The sequence below is a fragment of the Sturnira hondurensis genome, unplaced genomic scaffold (genome assembly GCF_014824575.4).
Source record: "Sturnira hondurensis isolate 20B ecotype Veracruz unplaced genomic scaffold, ASM1482457v3 Scaffold0022910, whole genome shotgun sequence".
Lineage (NCBI taxonomy): Eukaryota > Metazoa > Chordata > Mammalia > Chiroptera > Phyllostomidae > Sturnira > Sturnira hondurensis.
Window position 1 is genome coordinate 8846792 of NW_028095541.1, and position 26740 is coordinate 8873531.

At 41.0% G+C, this 26740-nt stretch overlaps 1 protein-coding gene across 3 annotated transcripts in view; it reads right to left on the reverse strand.

The window, feature by feature from the left end:
• FRY (FRY microtubule binding protein) overlaps positions 1–26740 on the reverse strand; it is a 449099-nt gene that overhangs the window by 337875 nt on the left and 84484 nt on the right. Inside the window, exon 1 of one of the 3 annotated variants that reach the window (XM_037037293.1) lies at positions 20899–21552. The exons of the other annotated variants lie outside the window; for them this stretch is intronic. Coding sequence (XP_036893188.1) covers positions 20899–20968 — 70 coding nt within the window. The 5' untranslated portion in view covers positions 20969–21552. Of the gene's footprint in view, positions 1–20898; positions 21553–26740 lie in introns of those variants that run through there. 3 annotated transcript variants of the gene reach the window in all.

Genomic DNA, 26740 nt, shown 5'->3' on the forward strand with positions numbered 1-26740 from the left:
TTTACAATAGCCAAGAGTTGGAAGCAACCTAGGTGCCCGTCAGTAAATGAATGGATCAAAAAAGTATGGTACATATACACAATGGAATTTTATGCTGCAGAACGAAAGAAGGAGCTCCTACCTTTTGCAACATCATGGATGGAACTGGAAAGCATTATGCTGAGTGAAATAAGCCACGTGTTGAAGGACAAATACCATATGATCTCACCTTTAATAGGAAGCTAAACAACAAAACAAACAAGCAAGCAAAATATAACCAAAGACACTGAAATAGAGAACAGTCTGACAGTGACAAGAGGGGAGAGGGGAGGGAGTTTCAGGGGAAATAAGGGAGGGATTTAGAGGAACCTATATAAAGGATACATGGACAACAACTGAGAAGGGTAGAAATGGGAGGGGGGGGAGCATGGGGAGTGGGATGGGTTGGGAGTAATAGACAGAAAACTGTACTTGAAAAATAATTAAATAAAAATATTGGAAAAGAAACTGTTATGAGCAGTGGAAAAAATGTCTTGATAGGTGTATTGCATCAAATGGAGAGCACTTTGAAGGTGACTGAAGTTTAAACATGTAAGAGTAAATATGCAATTTTTAACAAATAAATTCCATTTCGGGGGGGTCTTTCCTCATAATTCAATTAAGCTTATTTTTTTAGTTTTTACACTCTCAAGAAATTGGATGTAGCAAATCAAGAGGAAAGAGCACTGTGTTTTCTCCCTACCCTTAGACTGCACTAGTAAAGGGAAAATTTAAAGTCACAGAAAATCAATCATTATAGACCTCAAAATAGTGGTGCTTTTACATTCCTATGTATAGACTTTTCTTTCAGAAATTTCTTTTTTGTATCTGGCTATTTCATTGAATTAATTTATCAGTTCTAGTAGTTGTTTGGTGGAATCTTTGGGGTTCTCTATGCACAGTATCATATCATCTGTAAATAAAGATGTTTACTTTTTCCTTTCCAATTTGGATGGCTTTTATTTTTTCTTCTTGTCTGATTGCTGTGGCTGGGACTTCTAGTACTATGCTGAATAACAGAGGTGAAAGCAGAGATCCTTGTCTGTTCCCAGTCTTAAGAGGAACACTTGTGGTTTTTGCCCAACTGAATATGATGCTGGCAGTGGGTTTGTCATATATGCCCTTTATGATATTTAGATATGTTCCCTTTATTCCCACTTTGTTGGTCAAACTGTATGAAAAAATGTGATTTCCTAATATAGACTTGCACTAGGTACAGCACTATTTCAGTTTATAATGTTCCCACAGCTTGACCATTGTCATCACGTGCACATAGTTTATTGGGTTCAGAGGTTTAATACATACCTGAAAATTCAGAAGTAATTTGAGCATTGGGAAGAGTGAGATCCATAGCTGAACAGAAAGCCAACCTGGTGAATGCACACATTAATTTTTTCTGGGCTTCTTTCTCATTCTGGGAGGTGGTTCTGGAATTTACTCCCACCTGCTCTGGCCAGCTTTGTGCCACTCCCTTCCTTTGCTTCTTCCAATGTCACTTCACACTTTGTGCTCACATGCTTTTTCTTCCCAATCCTGCCAACTCATCTTCTCTTTCAAAGACCTTTTGAAAATTCCACTTGTACCACAAAACCTCCCTTAACCAAATAAGAGGGGAATGATTATTTTGTTCACCCAGCTACATCCTGGAATACAATAATCTTAAGCTCCCAGAATGGAAGGAATGAAATATTGAAATACGCATCTACATGGATAAAGCTTTCTTACTGCATAATCTCTCAATTTGAGTTATTATCTCTGGTCTCAACTGCATATCTGTAAGTTCATCTACTTGCATAATCCTCAGTGAGTCATTTTTTAGAGTTTGTCCAGATGCTGATTTGTCTTTCTGAAATACTGTATGTGGTAGAAATATAATTATAAATTAATTTTAAATTGCTTTATTTTGCAATGTTCACCCAGACAACTGAGAATGCACAATACAGTATAGTTATAGGGTTTACAAGCTCATGTTTTGCTATGACAAGTTAGGTGCATTTGCCTTACTTTCTGTGATGATGTATCATCTGCTATTACTTATTAACTGTTAGCAGAGCACATGGTGGCATTCTGGAGTAATTACTGTCATGCTCAGGCAGCTTGTAGCAGTTAATACAACTCCAGAAGTTTCCTCATACTAAGGCAGGAAGGAAGCATTAGGAGATTCTGATTCAAGTAGCCTAATGGGATTGAATTTGAATTGGCATAAAGACAGAAAAGACATGTCAGCAACAAATCACCTAAGTCTAAGAGAAATGTTCTCCTAGAAGGGTTTATGCAAGTGTACACGGCCCTGGAAAGCATACTACTCTTCCTACAAGGTAGAAAGAAAAGTGAAATACCTGCTCATACCTGTCTGTCTTAGCAGGACCAAATCATGGATGGCTGTGTACACAATAAAAAGCAGCTAACACAGATCCCCTGTTTCTTAAGAGGTGGTATCTTTGGGACCTTCAATGATACATCAGTTTCCTGTGAAAATTACACTTTATTTTCCTGGTAGAATTCCATATGTAGAAATTGTTGGACAATGGAGACAAACTGATACCCCAAAAGAATTCCAAAGTATTCCAGTAGGCTAGGCAGCATTCATCAGACAGTTATATATGCATTTCAATGATTCAAGGTCATTGGGTCATCTAAATTTTATATTTTATTGAAAAAATAAAACAAAACAAAAATCTTTGTCAACCTGTAACCTGGGAATAACCATGAAAGAAATTTGCCAGAGGCTATACACAGCAGCTGCAAACGTCTTTGTGTATTGTCATGAGAGAACTCTAGCATCGCCTTTTAACCTCAACACAAATATCCTGTTTAAAGAGCACAGCTTCTATTCAACATAGAGTTTCAAAACACTGTTCCTTGGGCGATTGCTTTTGTCTATCTTTTTAAGCAGTTCACACAAGCTACACAATTACACACTTTTATCATGTGTTAAAATACACAAACTGGACCTAGGGGAGATACAAAATCCTGATAGTCTACCTCAGACAAGGGGCTTAAACTTGTTCCCTCCTCTCCAACACCTCTGCTATGGCCTTACTTTGAATCCTTATCATCTCTTACTCAGGCTATCCTCACAATAATTCTCTGTACCTCCATTTTCAACAAAGACTCTCAGAATCAGCTTGAATCTCACCATGTGGCTCCTTGCTTAAAGACCCATGGGGCCTGCTTGATGCTGTCAGGAGAAAGCCCAGATCCTTCAGCAGGTCCTTCAGTGCTCCTTACAATATGACCCAAATTGCTTGTGTGCACCATCTGTCACTCTCCTAGGACCCTGAGATCCAGCTGTAACTCCCTCAACCAAGTACTTTCACATCTCCCGGTGTTTGCTCATGCTCTTCCCTCTGCCTTCTCCTCTCTGCTCTTGTAGTGCTCCTCAAGTTCAAACATCACAGCCTCTTAGAACTATTCCTCAGCTTCTTCCCTCCCTTAAAATGGTGAATCCTTTTCTCCTCTGGGTGGAAGATGCCTAGGTCCAAGCACAATGCTTGAGTTTCCTGGGCACATCTGCCCAGGTCTGGGGGAACACAATAGTACGATTTAACTTGTGGAATCCATTCAAAGAAAATACATGAGGGTCACAGAATAAAAGGCTTTTATCACATGGCTAGATGGCAAGGTACTGCTTGGAGAAAAAGAGAGAGAGACCCAAAATATAAAATATTGCTATTGCTTTCTGGGGACTGAGCCACTGATGAGATAAATACTAGTTAAGTTTGACCATTAAGCTCCCTCGCCCACCCAGATAATTTTATTCACCCCATAAACATTTAAAAGTTAATTCACAAGAGCCAGTGTGCCCTGTGCTGTGAAATAGGCTGGGGAAAATGACAGTGAGTAGACACTGATTTGACGCCCAGGAGGGACCAGGACTGGTAAAGCACACTCACACAGCACTGTTGCCATTGCCACACTGGAAGTGATAGAAAGGATGGGGGAAGTGGGTAGTCAGAGAAGACTGCACTTGGGAGAGGAGTTTGACTCAAGTCCAAAAACACAGGCTTCAGGTTTAATTCATGCGATATTTGGCGAAAACACTGCCACAGTAGATCTTCATACGCTGCTCTGTTAGCAGTCATTCTGCACAGTTGTGAATGTGAAAGAAAGGTTTCTCACCTGGATATCTTCAAATGGTTTACTTTCTGAAGTTTTGGATACATGCCTTTACCAAAATGTCTGTGACTGGAGTCGTAAAGATCAGATCACCAAGCTTTGTGACAATAATGTCACAAAGAGACTCCAGGATTCCTCAGCTGATGGTCACATTACTGTGGTAATGAGCAGCCATGATAAAACCATGAACTTCCAGAGGAATTTAGACAAGCATTAAACAGCTACAGTAATAACAATAATGGCTACCTACCACTTACCAAGCAATTATTAGAGTGAGGTTCTTTTCCAAACATTTCATAAATAGTAACTCTAATTGTTATGGGTTTATGGGTAGGTATATATACATATACATATATGGATATTAGTCCTTTATAAAGATGATACCTTCTTACAGAATGAGTTTAAGTACCCTGTTCAAAGTCACGTAGCAAGTAAGTGGCTGTGGCAAAGCACATGCTGATAACTATTCCAAATCATGTGGAAAAAGTAAATCAAGCAAGCTTAAATAAATTCTTCCCATAATATGTATCACAACCAAAATGAATGAATCCAGTGGTTAAAAAAGGCAAAGAATAAGAAACCCATAAGAATACTTGGCTATAGTGAAGTAAAACAGCCTGGCTCCTCCATGTGGAGACGGGCCCGGCCTAACAACCCCAGGTGTGCCCCCAGGTGTGCTGCTTCCGAGTGGTGTGGGTGCTGCACCTCTCCCTACGGGACACAGTGGAGAACTGGACTCGCACAATGGGCCTTTCTTCTTCGTGCCACCTGACCAGCGTTGCATCACTTTCCTCTGCAGCAGGGCTCAGGGAAGAGTGGGCTTAACTTTTGTTTCCATCATACACAAAAAGGAAATAACCCTTTTATCTGCCTGATATTTATATACAATGATCACTCTTACTCATGTACACAATTCATTTTTCATGGGATTAATAAACAGTTATATTTTGTTGCAATTACTGATTTATGTAGGTCTCTTTACTAGACAATCCAGTCCTAAGAGTAGCAACTTGGCTCATGTTCAGCTTAAAGTCATCTCAGGGTAGTAGAACTTTAAAATGGGATAATTCTCCTGGCTCCCTCTTCCAGACTTGATTAACTTTCCACTTAAAGTAAAGGAGACAGACTTGACCTCAAGCTATGAGCACACATGACTTTGCCAGACCCACCACTGTTAGGCATGGCTAGGTCTTTGCCATTAACTTAACACTGTCCATAAAAAAACATTCTAACCTTCTCTCCATTGTGTGGGTCAATAGCAGAAACTTCATGAAAACACTGAGCTGAAGAAAGCAGACAAGTTGTCATCTTTTAGTATAAAACAAACCAATTGAACACAGGCTGAAATGGGCACGCACATCTCAGGAACAGTATCAAGAATTTATCTCTCTCCTTTTCCCAGAGCCCAAAGAGCATTTTCATTCTTCTGGCCCAAGAAGTGACAGTCTCTTAGTCACCCCCTAAAACAAAGGCCTTGTTGGTAGAACAATATGATATTGAATGAGCTCATCGGGACAGTTTGATGACTTACTTTGTGTATAAGGGACACTTGAAAATTGTTGAATAGGCCTTCAATCACTAAAGTGTGTACACTTCATGATCAGTTAGATCCTCTGCCTGAACTCATTTATATTTACCCAGGTAATTATATATATCTTTCAGTCTTTGACTTAACTTTAGGCAAAGTTCTTCTTAATTTCTGTATCAGACCCTTCCAACCCAGGCTCTTATGCAGATCTTGGCAGCTTGAAAATGCATGTACTTTAAGGTAACAGGAGTAACTACTCTATTTACTCCTGTTACCTTCAAGTGCATTTCTAGCACTGCAGTAATACTCTTCTACCACCCCTGGTCATGATCATGATTCCAGACTGTGGGTCAGAGACTGAGTCTGTTTCTGCCTTTCACAGAACTCTCAAACCTACCAAATAACAAATGGTTTGGATACATATGGTCACTAAAATGAATTCAGATGGTGACTTTTGGTTTATAATGACATCTTCATTATTCAAAGTGTTTGTGACCATCAACAACAAAAGCACTTGTCCCCCAATCCTGTGTATGAAACATGACTCACAGCACCAACACACCATTATGACAGCAAAGGTGAAGATCATTTTCAGAGCTGTGGCCAGTGCCACACTGTCCTGGAAAGTGGTGGAGACAGAGAGGCCAGCAAGGAAGAATTTTGAATACTCTACCTGGGAGGTGATAAAGACTTGGAACAAGGCCTTGGCACAAGTGATGGTAACCAAGACCCAGATGTGGGAGATTTCGGCAGGAAAAGGAACCAGGACACATTTCACCAATGTTGTGAATAAACAACAAGAGAAGGTTGAAAAGAACTCCAGTTGCTTGCCTGGGACTGACTAACAGTGAAATCCAGCATTTATTATGAGGAAACTGAGTACACTGAGGGACTAGCTGGAGAGAGATTAAGTCACAGCTTCACATGGGTAGAAGGGAAAGATTCGGCTTTGGAGATGACTATAAGCGACACAGGGAAATAGCAGAGAGCATCTGGCCTAAGGAGTCAATGAGTGATATTTATGTACAATGATCACTCTTACTCATACACACAACACATTTTTCATGGGCTTAATAAATAGTCATATTTTGTTGTAATTACTGATTTATGTAGGTCTCTTTACTAGACAATCCCATCCTAAGAGTAGCAACTTGGCTCATGTTTGGCTTAAAGTCATTTCAGGGTATTAGAATTTAAATTTTTTTTTGTGCTGTCTACACAAACAGTATCTAAAGGCTAAAATAAGCAGATCAATCAGTGTGGCCAAATGAGGATTCTTCCTATTTTTGATACAGGGGAGCTCTGGAGAGATTGCTGGGCAGAGGGGAGGAACCCCCGAGGTAGAGTTGGCATGAGAGCCCGCCCAGGCCCTGGAGAAGGGAGTGCTCGGGAAGTGTCAGAGGTGCTGGGATTGAAACTGGAGCTAGATAGGTTTCCATACCTGCGGTAAGGGTAAACAAGCTGGCAGGGTTTGTGACACAGCAGGAGGAAACTTGCACAAGTACGCACCAGGTTAGTGAAATTTTGGGGTAGAGGAAAAGACCCTCCTACCTGTTTCTGGAGTGCATAGGATTTTGAGCTGGAATTTTTCAATGGAGGGCAGGTGGAGACTTGGCCCTTTTCCTCTTCTGGTTTCTCTTCCTTGCCCAGGGGCCAAGATTTCCTGGTCAGTGGGCCCTAGAATCATGGGGCCGGGCAGCAACCCCAGGCCCCTCCCAGCATGAGAAGTGGTGGTGGTGCTGGTGACTGGAGCTACACTGAGTGGTCCAACTTGGCTGGGCACGGATGCACTAGTGAGCCCATGCCCAGGGGCATGGGCACAAGCATTGAGCTGACAGGCAGCATGAAGAAAAGGCAACACACAGCAAGTAGGACACTTGGCACATATAGACTCCAGGAAGATGCTTGAAGCCGGACTGTGACTGAGAACCAGCTAAGCCGCCTGATGATCAGACTATGGCTGCCTGTGTTTCCCAAAGGATGGTGTTTTAAATGGGAGAAGAAATTCCACACATAGCTTTAAATTAATCTGGTAAAAGGTGGCAGGGTTATTTGTCTTTAGGGGTGTTAGAGGGAATGGGCTCTGAGGCAGAAGCCTGTCGTTCTTCCAAAATTGTGTAACTGTCGAATAAACGACTCTTTTTCTTTTCACCAAACCTCTGTCCCTGGAGTTTGCCTATTGTACAGAGGGCAATAAAATTCCTATTTGCTGTTTGGTAACATTTTCAGGAAGAAAACTACATTCTTGGAGTTCTCCCAGCAACTGAATCACAGCTGAAAGCTGAGAAATCAAGCACCTGTCTCTTTCAGCCATTAGGGAGGTGGGGGTGGAGGGAGGATGAGCACAGAAGAAGGGACTGGGAATGGCTCCTGCTGGGACACTCGCTGCTTCTCCCTGGAGCCAGAAGCAAATTTGAACCTTGCCACCAGCACTTACCGAACGGTTTCCCTGGGAATGTCTGTTTGTTTCTTTGTTTTCTTATCTATGAAATGATATTTGCCTCAGTAGGATCTGCTGGAGTTTAAATGAGATAGTGTTTATAGCACAGTGGCTAAAACAGTGCTAACTATTCTTCTTAGACCATTGCATGGCCCAGCTTAAGGGGGCCCTGGGTAGGTAAAAGAGTCCGTGACAAAACCCTTTCAAATAAGTAGCTAAGTCTGAACAATAAGGTTAAAATATAAACCTCATTGGAAAATACTGATATTTCTACATTAACAGAAATATCTGAAAACAGAAAGACATTTTGTATTTTTTTTTGTTAATGACAAAATTAAGGATTTGTTAACCTTATTTATTTATTTATTGCTTAGTTACATAATTGAGGATATCTTATCTACTACTGTTGGATGTCACTTAAGCAAATAATTACTGTATTTGTTCATTTTAGTCTAATGACAACTTTTAATAAACCAATATACTTCTGTTCTGACCACAGGTTCATCAATGTCACCTACTATAAATCAATATCTTTACCTTGCAAATAATGATGATAGACAGCCTAGCTTGGCATTTATCCTAGCATCTAGGCTTGATTCCTGGCTCTGGTATTTATAATAGTTTGTGTAAAACAGGGTCAGGATCAAGAAAAATGGTGCATCTACCATGGTAGAGCTTATATTCTAAGGTGGTTACTATTGGGAGCCCTGACTTCTCCATTGGTAAAAGAATCTGTATTTTGTTCAGGGAGCAGGTAGAAGTCTTTGTCCTACCGAAGGTGGACCCGCCCAGTACTGGAGCAAGAACCACGATTCATCCAACGTGGTAATCCCAGTTAGGCACACGACCCAATTCCAATTAGAGGAAGGCAAGACAAAGTTTGCCAGAACATTTGTCAAAATCTTCTTTCCAGAAGAAAGACCTCCTGTGGGCTTCCTTCCTTCCTGACTCTTAAGTAAAGCAAAAATGCTTACAGCTGAGGTAGACATACTGTGATCTGGCAGTGACAAGTTGAAAGACACTAATGCCAGGGTCCTTCTAAACCCATCTGGAACCTCCCATCTCCAGGCTGTGGGTTAGGCAAGCTCATTAAGTCTTTATTCTTTCAGTCATTATGAAGTTATTCTGTTATTTGTAGCAAAATTCTCCTAAAATAACACACATTTCAAATCACTAGATGGCAAAAATTACTTGTATGTATTAACTATACCATTCTACCTGTGAACAGTATGTGTGTGTGTGAAGAGCAACTTGAGATTTAGAAGTGAAAGTCACTGATCTCAGAACCCTGCTGAATCCCTTCCAATTTACATAGTTTTAAGTAAAGGAGTTGATGAATTGCAGAAGATAATAATTTGATTTTGAACTTCTCCCCCCACCAAAGAAAATGATAATAAGGCTTGAAATGACTAATAAAATGGTTAACAGAAAAGAAACTAAAGTAAACAGATTTTTTGATATTTAAAATGTGGTAAAATCTTCATTCTCAATCATAATTTTGGCCTTTCTTAAAGTTCAAGCATTTAAAAGTTGTTTTTTTTTCAGTTGAAGCCAGTCAGAGAAAGATAAATACCATATGATTTCACTCCCATGTAGAATCTAATGAACAAACTGAACTAACGAGTGAATTAGACACAGACTAGTAGACAGAGAACGGGCTGACAGCTCTGGGTTGAAAGTGGGTGTTGAGCGGTGGAGTGTCCAAATAGAAAAGAAAAGAAGCTCACGGACGCAGACAGCAGTGTGGTAATTGCAGGGGGAGAGGGCAGGTGGAGGTGGAAGAAGGTATAAGGGGACTAAACACTAATAGAAAAAAGCCATAAAAATAAAGAAAGAATAGAGAGTATTTTTAAAAAGGAAATGGGCGCGGTGAAAGACAAATACCATATGATATCACCTTTAACAGGAATCAACAAAACAAACAAGCAAGCAAAATATGACCAAAGACACTGAAATATGGAACAGGCTGACAGGGACCAGAGGGGAGAGGGGAGAGAATCATAGGGGAAAAAGGGATGGGATCACATAAACAAGTATAAAGGACACATGGACAATAACTAAGGGTGGGGGGGTGGAAATGGGGGGGAGGTGGGGAGCACTGGGCGGGGGGCGGCCAGGGCTGGGAATATAAGATAGAAAACTGTACTTGAACAAGAATTAAATAAAAATAAAAATTAAAAAATAAATAAAAGCAAATAATATAATGTATTTTTAAGAAGCAAACGATATAAAATTTTTAAATAAATCGTAATTCTGTATAAAGCCAAAAAAAAAAAAAAGGAAATGGGCCAGGTTTTCAAACACCTACAAAACTGATAACTCCATTGGCATAGACTAGGATTAGCTTTCCCATGATGATAAGGACTAGGGTTTGTCAGTAAATGGAATGTGAACTCACAAGGCAAGACTAAATTGTCTCTTTTGTTCTTATTTTCTTGCAATTGTATTCCGTCTAATAAAACAGAAAGAGGACATGTTGTCTTGCACTCTCAACCTGGAAGAAAAGATCAGAACAGGCTTCAGGGCCACCATCAAAGGTGAGAAAGGAACAGAACAATCAGTGTGGCCCAACATAGGGCTTGGCTTCTCTCTCAACTCCCCAGGGAAGCAAAAATTCTCATTAGGGAAGCAGAAGATCATATTTGGGGAGTTGAAATAGTACAAGTGATACTATAGCTAAGGCCATTTTGTCATTCAATTGCAAGGCCTCATTTTTAGGAGAGATTCATTTTAAAATGCAGCTTTCAAAAACTCAAAGTTGAAAAGCAGAGTTTTCAAAAAAGAAAAATTGTGTGCCCTGACCAGTGTGGCTCAGTTGGTTGGGTGTCATCCTGCAAACTGAAANTTCAGGGCCACCATCAAAGGTGAGAAAGGAACAGAACAATCAGTGTGGCCCAACATAGGGCTTGGCTTCTCTCTCACCTCCCCAAGGAAGCAAAAATTCTCATTAGGGAAGCAGAAGATCATATTTGGGGAGTTGAAATAGTACAAGTGATACTATAGCTAAGGCCATTTTGTCATTCAATTGCAAGACCTCATTTTTAGGAGAGATTCATTTTAAAATGCAGCTTTCAAAAACTCAAAGTTGAAAAGCAGAGTTTTCAAAAAAGAAAAATTGTGTGCCCTGACCAGTGTGGCTCAGTTGGTTGGGTGTCATCCTGCAAACTGAAAGGTCAAAGGTTCAATTCCTAATCAGGGCACATGTTTAGGTGCAGACCAGGCCCTGTTTGGGGTGTGTGCTAGAGACAACTCATCAATGTTTCTCTCACACATAAATGTTTCTTTTCCTCTCTTTTTTCTCCTTTTCCCCCTCTCTCTAAAAATAGATAAAATCTTTTTTTAAAAAGAAAAACTACAATTCGTGTTCTTAGTAGTGGTCTAACTTGTAATTTTTTTAAAAGAATCAACACCCAACTCTCTTTTTTTAAATAATTCTTTTAAATATTTTATTTATGTATTTTTAGACAGAGGGGTAAGAAGGGAGAAATACAGGGAGAGAAGCATCAATGTGCGGTTGCCTCTTGCACTCCCCACACCAGGGAACCTGGCCTGCAACCCAGGCATGTGCCTTGACTGGGAATAGAACCAGCAACCCTCTGCTTCGCAGTCCGATGCTCAATCCACTGAGCCACACCAGCCAGGGCCTAACTTGTAAATTTTAAAGTAATTTCTTATAATTTGCTAACATCATAGGCAATCTATTTTCCTACAGCAACTCTTTTAGTTTTAAAATTATTTAAATCTGTCACAGGTTTTCTGCCTAGCGGCAGACATTAACCAACCAATATTCCAGACAGATTTTTTAACAGCATTTTGCACCCTTATTCCTTTTTTTATTTCAGCATAGATTAATTGAAATAAATTTACCCAAACCTAGGAGAGTGTCCTTTGCCTGCATGATCATATGTTATAAAAACCTGCAGAATGCCAGGAATCTCCATAAACACTGTATCTCCCTGTGAAGAAACAAAAGCTTTTCAGGTCAAGAGACAACCTTGTTCACCTCCACTGGGTTAGATACACAGTCAGTTTACTGTTAAAACACACACACACACACACACACACACACACACAAATCTGATAAGCTGTGTAAGTGTGAAAACTTTTTGTTATTCAGAATACTGAAAAGTGAGCTAATCTAAGAAACTGACCAAACTCAGCGGTCCAGTCTATACTTACTGGTCAAGTTCAATAATGTACAACCCTATCTTCCTCAGTCTGGCTTTAATGGTGTGGGAGCAATAACTGACAAACATTGCTGTTTACATGAATCCCATTTTTCAGTAGAGGTATTCAAAACCCTTCACATACAAGCACCAGAGACAAAGTGTCAGGTTTGTTCCTTCCCTATAAGGAACTGAGGGAAGGACATAAACAAGGTCACACACAGGGAAAAAAAGGCAAAAAAGTCTAATCTTGTATTTGTACAAATGAAGTGTTTTATTGATTTGCCTAACCCCTCCTACATAAATATGTATAACATTCTAGTGGAATTGTACTAAAGTATCGCCCTTAGTTAATTTAATACCCTTTCTTTTCATGGCTGCCAAAATACATATTTACCTGTTTAAAGCTAAACTTAAAGAAGTCAGTCTAGCATTCTTAAGCTTAAGACAAAATCTTTAACAGCAATTGAATTGTGTATTTCCATAATGCTGTTGTGCTTGTGGCATTAGCTGAAAAGTCCTAAAAATTTCAAAGCTATCTTTGACTGCTAACAACTCTGCACTTTGCAATTGATTCAAACAGCAGAGGCAGTTGGAGCTGTATATCAAATTAGAGTTGATAAAGCACATAATGTAGTTTTGAATGCCTTCTCAAAAAAGATTTCAGCTCCCTTAAATTGACACGACAACAAACTCTTACAGCAGCATAACAAGTATGAGCTGAAATTTTAAGGCTTTGGCTCAAATTTCCATCTGCAGCTCATCAAATGACTGACTGAACAGTAGGAAGGAATTAAACTCAAATCAGACTCATTACAGAGTCTGAGATGCTGGCAGAATATAAACTTCCACTCTGAGCATCTGGAATTTTGAGCGACTAACATTTAAGTGCTATGTTTGTATGTTTTGTAAAAATGAAGAAAAGTATTTGTAAGAATATAGGTGAGATATATGATTAAACTTAACATACAGAAATATATGATCACACACACACACCCTTCTCTTTAATCCCATAAGTATTTGGAAGTGTGAGGGGAACATTCAAAATGAAGGATAACTGACTTTACATTTATTAGTCTCCAGTCAAAATTCCAATGAACATTGCAACTCTTCCCATCTTTCTGATGTAAAGAATGGCTGTCTGAAACACTTGCTAACCCAAATCCTGACATCTGGTCAAGTGTATGAGGGGAAACAATTTACATTTTCTCTTCTCTGTCAGCCATTTGCTAGGTAGAATATTACAAAATGTTCTTACAGGACTTGACCTGCAAACACCGGGCTTCCAATAGTTTTCTGATGCTGTGAAAGTGTAAATCTATAAAGTTAAAATGGACAGAATCTATCAAATACATCATCATAAATAAAATTCTCTAGGACACAGTCTCTGAAATAGCACTGGCTCCCCTCCCTGGGGTTCTTTAAGTCCTGGGAACTTCATATTAATATTCCTGAATTCTGGCTCTAACAAGGAAGGAAGGGAAGCTCTGGGAGCCTGGACTGGAGCAGGCAGGTCTCAGTCAGCCTTGATGCTCCCAAAGCTGCAAGTATAATTGGTGCACAGTACACGCTTAGTAAAGCAGTATTGAATAGGGTTTGCCTTGCTTCTCTGACACTGTTGGGTACCAAGGCATTTTGGAGCAATAACCAAGAAAAGCTGACACCAGGACAGTAAGTTTTTGAGTAAAATCTTGCATTGAAAAATAAGTAAAGATATTCTTATGAAAAGACTATTCCCATCCCTGCCCCTCCAAGCCTAGGAGAGAAAACATCTCAGCTCAAAGAGACAGCACTATCCATGCAGCCAACAGTCTACAATGGAGCAGTATTTACATGAGTCTGATTGATGGGATCTGATTGAATGAGAAAAATTAGTAAGAAAAAATATGAGATAAAGTTGTATACTATTTTTTCCACACATGGTGCTCAGCTTTCCAAGAAATGATTGCCTGCCTCCTAAGCCCTCTGCACTGGGTGGTGTGCAAACAGCGGGTGACTCCCAGCAGGCACCACATGGTAGAAGTTCAGAAATGTGTAAGGGTTTACAAAACAGGACTAAGGGAAAAGTCGGGGTACAATCGGTAGGGTACAATCCAGAAAATCTTAATACATGTTTTTTTGATGGACTCATTGCTATATATTTTAAATGATAAATGCCAATCTACAATGCATAAAAAAGTCTTACTCAGTGTAAAGACTGCAGACTATGATTATTTGTTCATTTGAGCCTGGTATGGGTATGTCATACACAGAAGCCAAACTTTGGGAGATAAGCCTGATCATCCCTAGGAACATTTAAAGAGAAGCTGGTTTATTCATAACCGATGCAACTCATTTATCTAATGAAGTAATCTGTTGAAGGCACCGAGCAAATGACAAGGCACTGAATAACTTTAAGGCTTAGTCCTAGTCAGGAACATTCGCATATGGGGCTCTCATTCAACACAACAGCCCCAATACAGTTAGATGTCATTTCTCATGAACATAAACTCACTTCTGCACCTGGCTCATTCTGAATACCACATAAGCTCAAAAACACAGAAGTTGCTAATAAGATGATCAGCACCTAGGTAACCCATTCTACTCTGAACTGTACACAAAAGTGAACTAATGAGGCATGGGTATTAAAGTGTTTTGGAACATACATTTTTTAAATAAAGAGAATATCTGCATGTTGGTCAGTTGACATAGCTAAACACCAGACACTTCCTCAAACACCTTGGGCTATTCCCAAGTCAGATTGTAACATTGTTGGGTCATCTTTCCTCTTTGCCCACTGATGTTTGCTTCTCTGACTCCTCAGTTCTTACTGGTGCAAAAATAGGCAAAGACATCGAGATCGAGTAATTGTAAGCTGCCAGTGCGTGGGGAGCTTTATGGTGGTGGAGACTGAAACTAACAGGTACAACGAGACACCCAAATTAGAGATAGATTTCCATTACCACTGGAAATATTCTCCTTGTTCTCACAGCTAAGAAGAATTAGGGGTTTGCTACCATTTCCTAAGAAGAATAAAACATATCAGAGAAACCTCAGCAAGAAGCAAATGACAATTCTAGAAGTAAAGATCACTGATACATTTTTATTTACTGGAGCCATTTAAATTGCAAATTTAAATAAACTTTAAAAATGGGAGAAGTCAATATAAAACACTCCTAACAGAACAAACATAGCTTTCTACTACAATCCATGTGTGTGTATGTGCATGTGATATCAAATGACTGGTGTGTTATTTGCAATGAGGGTAAAGACTTGTCAATACTTAGGTCTTTCAAATAGGTCTGAAGTAAGGGAATGGTGATGACCTCCAGCACTGGTTCTTGAGAGAGAGAGCGAAGTGAGCCCATCAGGTGTACCCAGGGAGGAAGCAGGCTAATAATTGGCAGGGTATCAGACATCAAGAATAAACATATCTATAAAGCACGAAGTTCCCCAAAAGTGTTCTTTTTTTTTTTTTTAGAAAGAGGGAAGGGAAGGAGCAAGAGTGGGACAGAAACACCAATGTGTGGTTGCCTCTCATGTGTCCCCTACTGGGGACCTGGTCTGCAACCCAGGCATGTGCCCCGACTGGGAATCAAACTGGCGACCCTCTGCTTCACAGGTCTGTGCTTAATCCACTGAGCTACACCAGCCAGGGCCCCCCAAAGTGTTCTTGATCCTTTGGTTATCCCATGGGTGATTAAAAATGAGACTATTAACTGCATTGGAGGAGGGGTTGGGGTTCGTGACACTTACTAGCATCCTGGCTCTGAGCAAATCACTTTCTCAAGTTGAATTTTTTTTATCTGTAAAATGTGGATGATATGTAACCTTGCAGGGTTATTGGAAAGAGTGAAGGTGATACACAGAAGGGTTGTATGGCCTCCTTTGCCCAGGGCTGTCCCAGTCTATGCCTAGTATCTCAGCATTATTATTAAGTTGAACTCTGTCCTATGTATAAATTACCAGGCATAACATTTAACACAGAGTGGGCCTATAGCCAATGTGGCAGTATATTATTCTAGGGTTGTTTATAGGTTTAAACAACCAACGAAGCAACAACAACAAAAAATCCCAAACAACATTTGTCTAAATTGTCTCCATCAGCAACCCAAGGACAGACCTCATCTACTGAGAGTGGATGTTGATTTGGGATTTTTACGTCTCATTAGGACTATGAACAACATTAGCAGAAGGGACCATGTGTATAGAATATGGTTATTAGATACCATATTCTGAGAATACCATTACTGGTAATGCTGTCTGAGAGTTTGGGTCAGCTCTGGGGACTATCTCCTGTTGAAAGAACTGAGGTAAGTGCTGCTCTGCTGGATTTAGGCAACTTGGTTAAAACTCCTTAGTTTTTTATTTATTAAGACCAGTCTTGCAAAGAGGCTAAAACTAGCATGTAGAGAGAGTTCTCTGGAGCCTTTTTCCGTGTCTTTGCGAACATGGTAACATAAATCGGGATCCCCAAACATTGCTCTTTGGCCAGTCGGAGGTGTTTTCCACTCTCACTTGCACACGAATTTTTGTCCCCAGAGCTAACCCTACACCAGCTGGCATTTCTATGGTGGACAGAAACAGAGTCCTTATCACCACTACCTCACTACGTCATAGCTGAAAAATGCCACATTTGATTCTGAAAACGACTGCAGGTTTTCTGCAGTAACATTAGACCTTTTACAACACACATTGGCTCCTTTCAAAATGAGTAGTCTGTCAAGTAAATTAATTAACTCCTTCCTTGAAAGAGTTAATAGGGCCCTGGCTGGTGTAGCTCAGTGGATTGAGCGAGGGCCTGCGAACCAGAGGATCGCGGTTCGATTCCCAGTCAGGGCACATGCCTGGGTTGCAGGCTGGTTCCCTGCAGGCCAACTCCCAGCAGGGGATGCACGAAAGGCAACCATACATTTATGTTTCTCTCCCTCTCCTTCCCCTCTAAAGATAAATAAATAAATAAATAAAATCTTTGAAAAAAAGAAAGAGTTAATAGGCATTCAAAAGTATCCCTCTGTAGGGAAGCCAAAGGTTGAAGGAAGGACATTCTCCCCTGGGACGACCTGGACCTCAAGTGGATTCTGACTGTCGGTTGGGCATGGGCCTGAGTTCACTGCACTTGAGGAGCGATGCAAACACAAGGACAGCCAGTCAGAGCTTGCAGATCAGCAGAGAGCCCACGCCCCAGATCTATCCAGCAACATGCAACATGCTCTCCTTTCCAAGAAATAGTCTGGAACTATCTGCTCTAAGCTTTTTCTATGGCAAACCTGAGAAGCCAAGGTGACTTTCTGCCACTGAGAAACCCCCCCTGGCCACCCTGTGCTGCTGGAAGGTGTGCACTTGAGGAAGGTAGGAACATTCTAACAGTAGCTGAGATGGGAAAGGGAATAAAGTTAAAAAATAAATCTGGAAAAGAATGGCCAAAAGCAAGCAACTAGTTTCATGCCTGATTTATGTGGTTCCCTTCTGCAGGACAGTGGGAATAATTGTCCACACACGGATGACTCCCTGAGGATGTCAGTGCTAGGAGAAAACATGACCTAAGTCTGGTTCAGAGGAGCAGGGAGCATTGGAGTCTATTGTAAATGCTCAACCAATGTTAAAATAATATCAATGTGTTAGAAATTGTGCTAAGTGCTTTACATCTTAACACCTCATTTACTCCTGCGAGGTACTCATTTTTGCCTGGTGTAGAGATGAGAAGATTGAGAAGATTGAGAAGATTGAGGTAGGGGAGTTGACTGCCTGAGGCCACATGAGTACAGGAACTAAAGATCTGGACCACGCCTATCTGGTCCTGAGGCTTGTCTGGCCCAGGCGAGGGCATGGACTGGGAAGCAGGACAGTGAAATGCAGAGGAGGGTGAACAGATGAAACAACCTGAGAGGGTATACAAGGCATTTGGAGAAGGGCCTGAATGGTGATCATAGACACTGAAGGCAAGAGAAGCACAGCTTAGTCTTTGAAATGCTGGCAGAAGCCTCCCCAGGACACCTTATGGCAGGTAGAACAGGAAGTGACCAGTGGAACATTCCAGGTTGGATTGAACACTGCAGGGCAGGAGCTGGGAGAATCCCTGAAAGGCCAGAGAAGGCCTGGACATGAATGGGGAAGGAGCAAGAGAACAGTTTTTTTAAAAAACCCTCTGCAGTGAGGTCCACAAAGGCCATTTTATTCCCACACATAAGGGCCATGTTCATTCCCAGTCCCTACAAGGAAAGGGTGGCCTGACAGACTGGGCATGCCCATGAAGAGGGTGTCAACATGCACAGGGAATGAAAAGAAATATGTCTCACCAGGCAATGACTGACTTCGTTGACTTGTTAATTCTTCAGAGGAGACATATATAAAATTACCTTTTCCTCACAGTGTGCCATTTAGGAAAAAAACCAAATGCAAATCTTGAAAAAGCTTGAAGGGATCATCTTTCCTCTTCCTACCACCTTGCAAAGAAGGCAGCCATAGTTACAGAGTTTGTTTTATTGCTTTTTATTGTTGCACTTTTATAAAGAAGCTCTGCTATACAATTAGGGGCCTGGTTCTCCTCACAGCTTCCCCCAAACCTGGTGTGCAGGGCCACCTCAGGGCTCTCCTGCAACCTCCCAGCATGGTTACCGGAGCAGTGTAAAGCCATAAGGCTTCTCACTTCTACTTTGTCTTCCTTACAGATCAATTCCTTTCTCTCTTTGCTACTGAAAACATGTCAAACAGGGACCTATGAGAGATTATAAGCAGGTTAGTGTCGCAACAAGCTTAAAGATGGCTAAGTATAAAGTATATTTCCTCTTCCTCTTTCAAGACAGGACTAAAAACACATTCTAAGCCCAAAGGAACGCAACAGAACACCCAGTTCTCTCTTCTGCTCTGAAACACTAAGATGGAGGGCAGGGTCTTTCTCATTCACTTTTGTCAGCCCACAGCCTGGCACACAGTAGGTGCTGAATAAATATTTGCTGAATGAACTGACACAATTCAAAATTGTGTCCCAGATATTGTCCAAATAGAACTGAACAGTCATTTTGAACCATTTCTGATGTGAGTGTGAGAGGAGTGGGGAGAGCTCAGGAGAAGTGGAGGGAATATACATACACTTTACGTAGAGTAATTTAAAAATACTCAAGGGGAAAAATTTCAAAAGCAATTCCACTGGCCTCAGTTTCATCAGAGCACAATTTTTTTTATCTAATGAAGCAATGACAAAAATTGATGGAAGACAAAATCTCTGGCCTGAGATTAACCTAGAATGATGACTGAAACCACTGGCTGGTGTCAGAAGCACAGGAGGCCTTTCCAGTGATTGGAAAACTGCTTGGTAAAGAGCCCGCACATCAGATTCTTTCCTTAATCAAAGGGTGGAGAAACAAAGAGAGATTCACCCTGGAGGAGGAAGGGTTACACATGCGATAAATGAGTTATGGCTGTGACAGAGACAGGAACAGTGTTTGGGTGACAGCATTGCTCCTAAATGGCTTCCCACTTGTAGAAAGCAGCTCCCGACAAGCCCCACCGTGTATACAGCGATGCAAAAATGGCCATGTCTTGAGATGCACATCCCTGCCCACCTTAAGGCTGCAGAGACTGGCTGTTTTCTCAGAGCAATTATGGCTCAGTTTCTTTTGCCCAGGCTTTATTTATAGGAGAACAATCTTGGCCACAGGTCATTTGTGTAGGAGATAATTAATCGCCGGCTCTCTGCACACAGGTAGGTTAATTAGTATACACCTAATATAACATCAAGATTTTTCTTGGAAAATTTTAAAAAATTCCAAACAATTAAGGGCCTGTTATACCTGATGGTCTTTTACCCAGAGCGAGTACAAAGGCTGTTGGTGAAACAGGGAAGACTTTGTTTGAAACTGTTCCGAAAACACAAGGCATAACAGATCCCCTGAAGGCCTCGTTTTCATTTTATTCCAGATCTGCAAGCCATAGAGGTTGTCTTTTTGAAATACCTTATTGCTAAAATCTTTAAGTAGGTCAGAGATGGAACTTTAGAAGCCAGAACATTCTGATGTCCTAATAAATGATTATGGTCAGAACCTTGCTTGTTTACATTTCAGAAAAGCACATTTTTTGGACTACAGAAAACATCAGGATTGTTAAAAATTCAAATATTAAATAACATCCTGAGTATCAGCCACACAGATAAGGGACAGATCAAATACATGTGCAAATGCCTCTGTGTACAAAAAAGATGAGTCTTAAGTTTTAGACTATTAAGTACTTTTTTGTCTGTAGACAATTCCCTAATAAAATAATTAGGAAGTACTCTGAAACCCTGCTACTCCCCTGGTTAAACCATAGTTCACAGAGTATCGAGATAAAGGCTGAACAAATGAAATAAATACCAAACACTGAGCAAGGCAGGAAAAGCAGTCCGAATGCCCTACCCTGTGCTCTGCTAGACTCAGAAGGGTCATCTCACTTGAAAATGTAATCACACAGAACCTGCTATAATTCCACAGCAGCCTCTGCAGCTAAGGAGAGCTGATTCAGTCACTGACATTTTTATTTTCATAGCAGATGGAAGAAAAAAAACTTCCTTGGTTCACAAGCATATCCATCCAGCTGAGATTTTATTTCTCCAACCTTATGCAACATCTAGCCAACAAACAAATAAACAAAGGTTATTTTCTGTTACTCACTATTACTCCAGGATTTCAGTAAATATTTGATGCTGATCTCAAAGAAGCCGGAGTCCTGCTGGCTGGCCATGTCCGCGGCATACAAAGAGGCAAGGAGGCTAGGGCTGGGCTGGGAGCTGCAGGAGGAGCAGGTACCGCTGGCGACCTGCCTGTCACAGGTTGGTGATGTCACCAGGGGGTCAGGGCGAAGAGGCAGGCTCTGAAGATTTACCTCCCGGAGGTTAGGGAGTCCTCTGTAAAGGACAGAGGAGCAGGAGAGGGATGCTCAGCACTGCTCCTTCTGTGGGTCCAGGACTTGCTTATTTGTCTCACTGGCTGGGCGCCGCTCTCCCTGCAGTCCTCAGAGGCGGCTGCCGCTTTCATTTCTGAGCTGCCATAACCAGAAGCTCCTGCTGCTGGTTGCCCACGCGCTTCGCTACAGCAGGTACGGTCCAAGGAAGTCCCCACCACACCCGACGATCTTTTTCCCCAGGGAGGGAGGGTCCTAGGCACCGAAGGGGGTGGGATGGGCTGAGAGCACCGCCCCTGACCCTGTCTACAGCCTCAACCTGAGCCCCAACACGCTGGGCCCTGACTCAGCTGCAGGAACGATTTCCCAGCAGATCTTCAGTTCAAAAATGCTCCAGTGAGCAGCCCCATTTGCCCGGGGGCTGCGGCTTCTCCTGTCTTTGCCTGACACGCGCAGCTGCACTGTGCTGCAGTGAGCAGTCTGCACCCCTGATCTGGTTGCTGTGACGTTTCTTAAAAGCCCTACGTTTCAGCCTCCTTGCAGTAGGAAAGCTCAACCACAACAAGACATTTGCCTGGGGTTTTTCTGCCCCTTCTTTCATGGGCACAGTGGGATTTGCACTTTGTGCATCTCCCTCCCAGAAATGCTGTCATTTTCTGGGGCACACACGCTCCAATGGGCAACTACTCAGTGGGCTTATTTCGTAAATGTCAGGCTCCACAGTGGACCTGCTTCTCAAAGCTTTCATTCTAAGAAACACAGAGCCCAGTACAGTTTAGCTTATTTGGACTAAAAGGATAAGAAGGAAAAGCATTATGTTCCTTGCTGCACAATGGCTTTCTACTGCATGAAACCTTGATATCTGGTGTCCTGATCTCGGTTAGCTTTGTTTCTCATTATCACTTAGCTGAACCAGAGCACTAAGTAAGAGAATTTTAATTATGACAGGCTACATCTGAGTAGGTAGGATTTGGTCAACCATCTCATAAACCATAAAATCCTTAATAAGCCATACTAATAATTGTTTAACATAAAAATTGTTGTGTGCCCCACCCAAATCATCACACAAATAAGACATCCTAGACTAACAGTTCATCTGAAAAATGGAAGGGAAAGAGAAAAGTATAATTTTTTAAGACAAAAAGCTATAAAATTTTGACAGTAAAGAGGACTTTTAAGACTATGTCCTGGGATGCCCTAAGACACTGTCTATATAATGAGCTTTCCAAACTCCTTACACAAAAGGAAAGAATACAACCCCTAGGATTTCCCACTCTGCTCACAGCACTTTATTCTTATGATCTCTCTCATCAAATGGGTTTCCTTTTCATTTACATGCATGTGAGAGTTGATGAGCTAATTTTGTTTTATTACCTGTAATTTGAACGTGTGGATCCAGATGAAATTGGACCCAAAGATATTAGCTTGAAATAGTTTTTACATCTGAAAACAACTAATATCCATGCCTCCCTCTCTGGTGCCTCCCCCACTGTAGAAGGAGCACCAGGGAGCTGCAAGGTGCTTTGGAATCGATAAGCACAAGACTCACAGGACATGTCCCTGGTTCCACCCGGCTAGCACCAGCTCACACTAGGTAGGGTATGGGACCCAGGGCAAACTGTTAACCTCCCTAAGCCTTGATTTCCTCATCTGTAAAGTGGGAATGACAGTGGAACCAACCTTATTTGGTTTGGGGAAGATTAAAAGACACTATGAATGCAGAGTGGTTAGCACAGTGTTTTGCATAAAGTAAACAATGAAATGGTAGCTATATTGATTTTTATAACAAACCCTTAGGGCCTCAGAATAGAATTTTAAAATTTAGGTTGAATACATGTTTGTACATGTATGTGACTTAGGTATCTGAGTTTTAAGTTGCCACCAATGGCAACTATTTGGAGACATTTAAAAGCAGCAGTGAACAAACATGCTGATATCGGCATCCAGAATCTCTCTGATGACTTTATAAGAGAGAACTTAACTGGCTTCTCAAAGTTTTTGATCTTACTATAAATGGCAATTTGCTGAAAATATCCCTCACATATATTTTAAAAGGAAACTATCATGAAAATTTAAATGCTATTTACAAAATAACGTTTTTAGTGGCATCTGGTTTTTCTGTGAAAAGTGAATCTACAGCTAGGCACCCAGTTTCTGCCCATTACACCTGAAATCCTGTCCAGTCTGTGCTTTTCTCCTCATTTCGAGTGTCTTCAAAGAGTCCATATTGTGAACGAACAGAAAAGGCCTTTGTTCTGCTGAAAGGTCTACAAACCAAATAGAATGACACCCCCTGCCAGCTGGGAGGAAACCTCTATCATCTGTCTCCTCTCTCTCTCTCTGACGAGGGAGGGGTTATAAAAATGTGGTGAGATTAGGAACTTGGACAGAGATACTTAAAATATAATAAAATCTGAATTTGTCCCTGGTTTGCTATGTGACTTCAGTTGTTATTCAACATGATCCAAAATCATTTCAACTTTCATATCTTAAAAATCTGAGGAAAACATGCAATGGATCTTGAGACAAGGAGTTAGGCAGTGATGTGGAGCTGACAGAAAGGTAGCAGAAATGTAGAAAAAGTGGGAGGCCCAGGGAATGGTATCAGAGTGGAGAAAAGTCAGAAAGTGACCTGAGACAAGTGATAACAATTAATGACACTATCTACATCTCTTGAACCTTAATATTGTGCTGAAAATACATATTTTATCATGTTTAATCCTTACCCCAAACCTGTGAAGTACTCTTACTAGCCCCATTTTACAGATAAGAACACTAAAGCTTAAAGAGGCATAAATTAAGGTCAATGTTATAGAGCTGGTAAAATTTAGGTGTAGCGAATTTTGGAACCTGAGTCATTTATTCTATTTTTTTAATCACAAGGAAGAAGAAAATCATGGTTACCAACATCCTTAGAGAAAGTTCAGGAAGAAGCTATGAGTCCTTCGTATCACTAATAGGTCCCAATGTCTCTCTAGGACTACAATTGCCCCTTGAAACAACACAGGGTTGGGATAGATGTTACCCTGTCCCTCCCTCCCCCACACTCAGTAGACAAAAACCCACACACAACTTTTGACTCCTCCAAAACTTAACCACTCATAGCTTTCTGTTGACTGGCAGCCTTACTGATAACATAAACAGTTGATTAGCCCTGGCCAGTGTGGCTCACTTTGTTGGAGCATCATCTAATAAACCAAAAGGTTGTGGGTTTAATTCCTGCAGGACACATGCTTATGTATGGGATCCATCCCTGGTTGGGTAGCAAATGACAGGCAATGAATTGGCATTTCTCTCTCATGTCAATGTTTCTTTCTGTCTCACTCTCCCTCCCTTCCCCTCTCTCTAAAATCAATAAGCATATCTTTAAATGAGGATTAAAAAAGTTGCCCTGGCTGGCGTAGCTCAGTGGATTGAGCGCGGGCCTGCGAACCAGACGATCACGGTTCGATTCCCAGTCAGGGCACATGCCTGGGTTGCAGGCCGGTTCCTTGCAGGCTAACTACCAGCAGGGGACACACAAAAGGCAACCATACATTGCATTGATGTTTCTCTCCCTCTCTCCTTCCCCTCTAAAAAATAAATAAATAAATAAAATCTTTAAAAAAAAGCTGATTAACTCATATTTTATATGTAGTATGTGTTACATACTGTATTCTTACAATAAAGTAAGCTAGAGAGAAGAAAATGTTATTAAAATCATAAGGTTAATCTGCAAATGTTCTCAAATTGCTGCAAATCTCCAAAATTTTTTCAAATATATTTATTGAAAAATCTGCTTATAAGTGGACCCACACAGTTCAAACCTATGTTGTTCAAGGGTCAGCTGTACTCACTGCTTCCTGCCCTGGGGGAGCTCTAGCCTGGGGAGGAATTTTGCTCTGGGGGTTACACTCTCAACCCAAAGGAAGCTATAGAAGAACGCTCTTCTTTTTCCCATTAATTTGAGCACAGGTTGCTACCTGTATAAGGACGCCTGACTTGGGGTGGGGATGGAGTGAGTGAAGGTGGAAATGCAGTCTGAACATTAACTCTTCAAGTTGCAATGGGGTAGTCATGGGCTGTGTCCACCCTGGTGTGGGCTGCATCTGTCCAGTACTCCATCCACAGTAAGGGAACCCTATTTGTGGTCAGAAAGGCAGTGGGCAACCGGCCACCTCAGTCTCAGCCTGCTCAATAGCAATGAGATGAGAGTGGTATAGAGTACGTGGACCGTAGGTGTGTCTCAGTCTGCCAATTCCCTGCATCCTGCCTTGATTCCCATAACAATCTGCTGTCAACTCTCCCTCCAGAAGAGCTGAGTCTCACTCAGTCATGTCTTCCCCACAGCTCCTGGAATACATTAAGTCCTCTTGCAGAAGACTCAGAGAGTCAGTGAGTGAGTAGGCTTATTGTGCATGCCTAGTTCTGCCTGCAAAAAAAAAATGTGCAACTGAAGTGCAGTTGGTTTGTGTTTTGTATTTTCATTCATATTTAATTTTCCTTTTCCTAACATCTGTGACAGTTTATTTATTTTTTGACACTAAAGTGTGTGGTGTTAAAAAAAAGACATAAAAACAAAGCTCAGCACATAATCTGGATGCTTGTCAGCACCAAGAGCTATCACCTAATGATTTTAAAGCACCTGATCAAGTGGATTAGATTAGGATTAGAACTTTCCTTGGGAATGGCTGCACATGTACACACACTTAATTAGGGTCAGAGTGGCCTTTACATTCAGGCACAGACTGCATTTGACAGAAAAGAAATGTGTTACTAGCAACCTGAATAAACAAAGAAAAATCACTTAATGTAAAAATCATTGCTCTCTCAATTTCTGATCAGTAGTTTCAAAGTCCAGAAAAGCACCAAACATACTATATCCTATTATTATAGTACACTGTGCTGAGTCAGGGTAAGCATTGCCGGACTGAGTTAGAAAGATGGCGGCTGAGACAATGGTGACAATTATGGAGACAGGTTTTGTTTTTATTTATGGGGTAGAAAAAGAGGCCTTTCCTAAAGGGTCAAGTTTTTAGAAAGTTACAAACTTCCCTTTTGATCTATTTTCAATGCTTGTTTTGGGCTGATCTATCCATGCTGAGAAATATTAGAGAAAAAACAGGAAGTGATTGCATACAACATTCATTTTGTAAACAAAAAATGCAATTCCTTTCCCTTAAAAAATTCAACCCATGTAGACAAAAATAAATTCTGTGAGTTTTGAAAATATTTACTCCATAACTACCCAGTACAATAATTAAAATACAGTCAAACCTTGATTCTCAAATGTTTTCCAATTCAAGTAACTCAGTTCTTGACCAAGTTGTTCACAGAAAAAAATGTCTCAATTGTTGAACAAAACTTCAGTTCTCAGCCCGAGAATCCTTTCATGCTGATACCTGTATCATCAGTCACATATCTTTCATGCAACAAACAGAGGAGATCCAGTTTTTGAACAAACTGCTTCCCAAACAGGCTTCTGGGACAAATTAAGCTCGATAACTGAGATTCTATTGTACATTAAATTTTTCTAATATAACTGAACTTCATTAAAGTACAGCTTGCTGTTGCAAAGATTCAGACAGAAACAAGGGAAACTGTACCTCCTAAAATTGTTTTCAGCCAAAGATG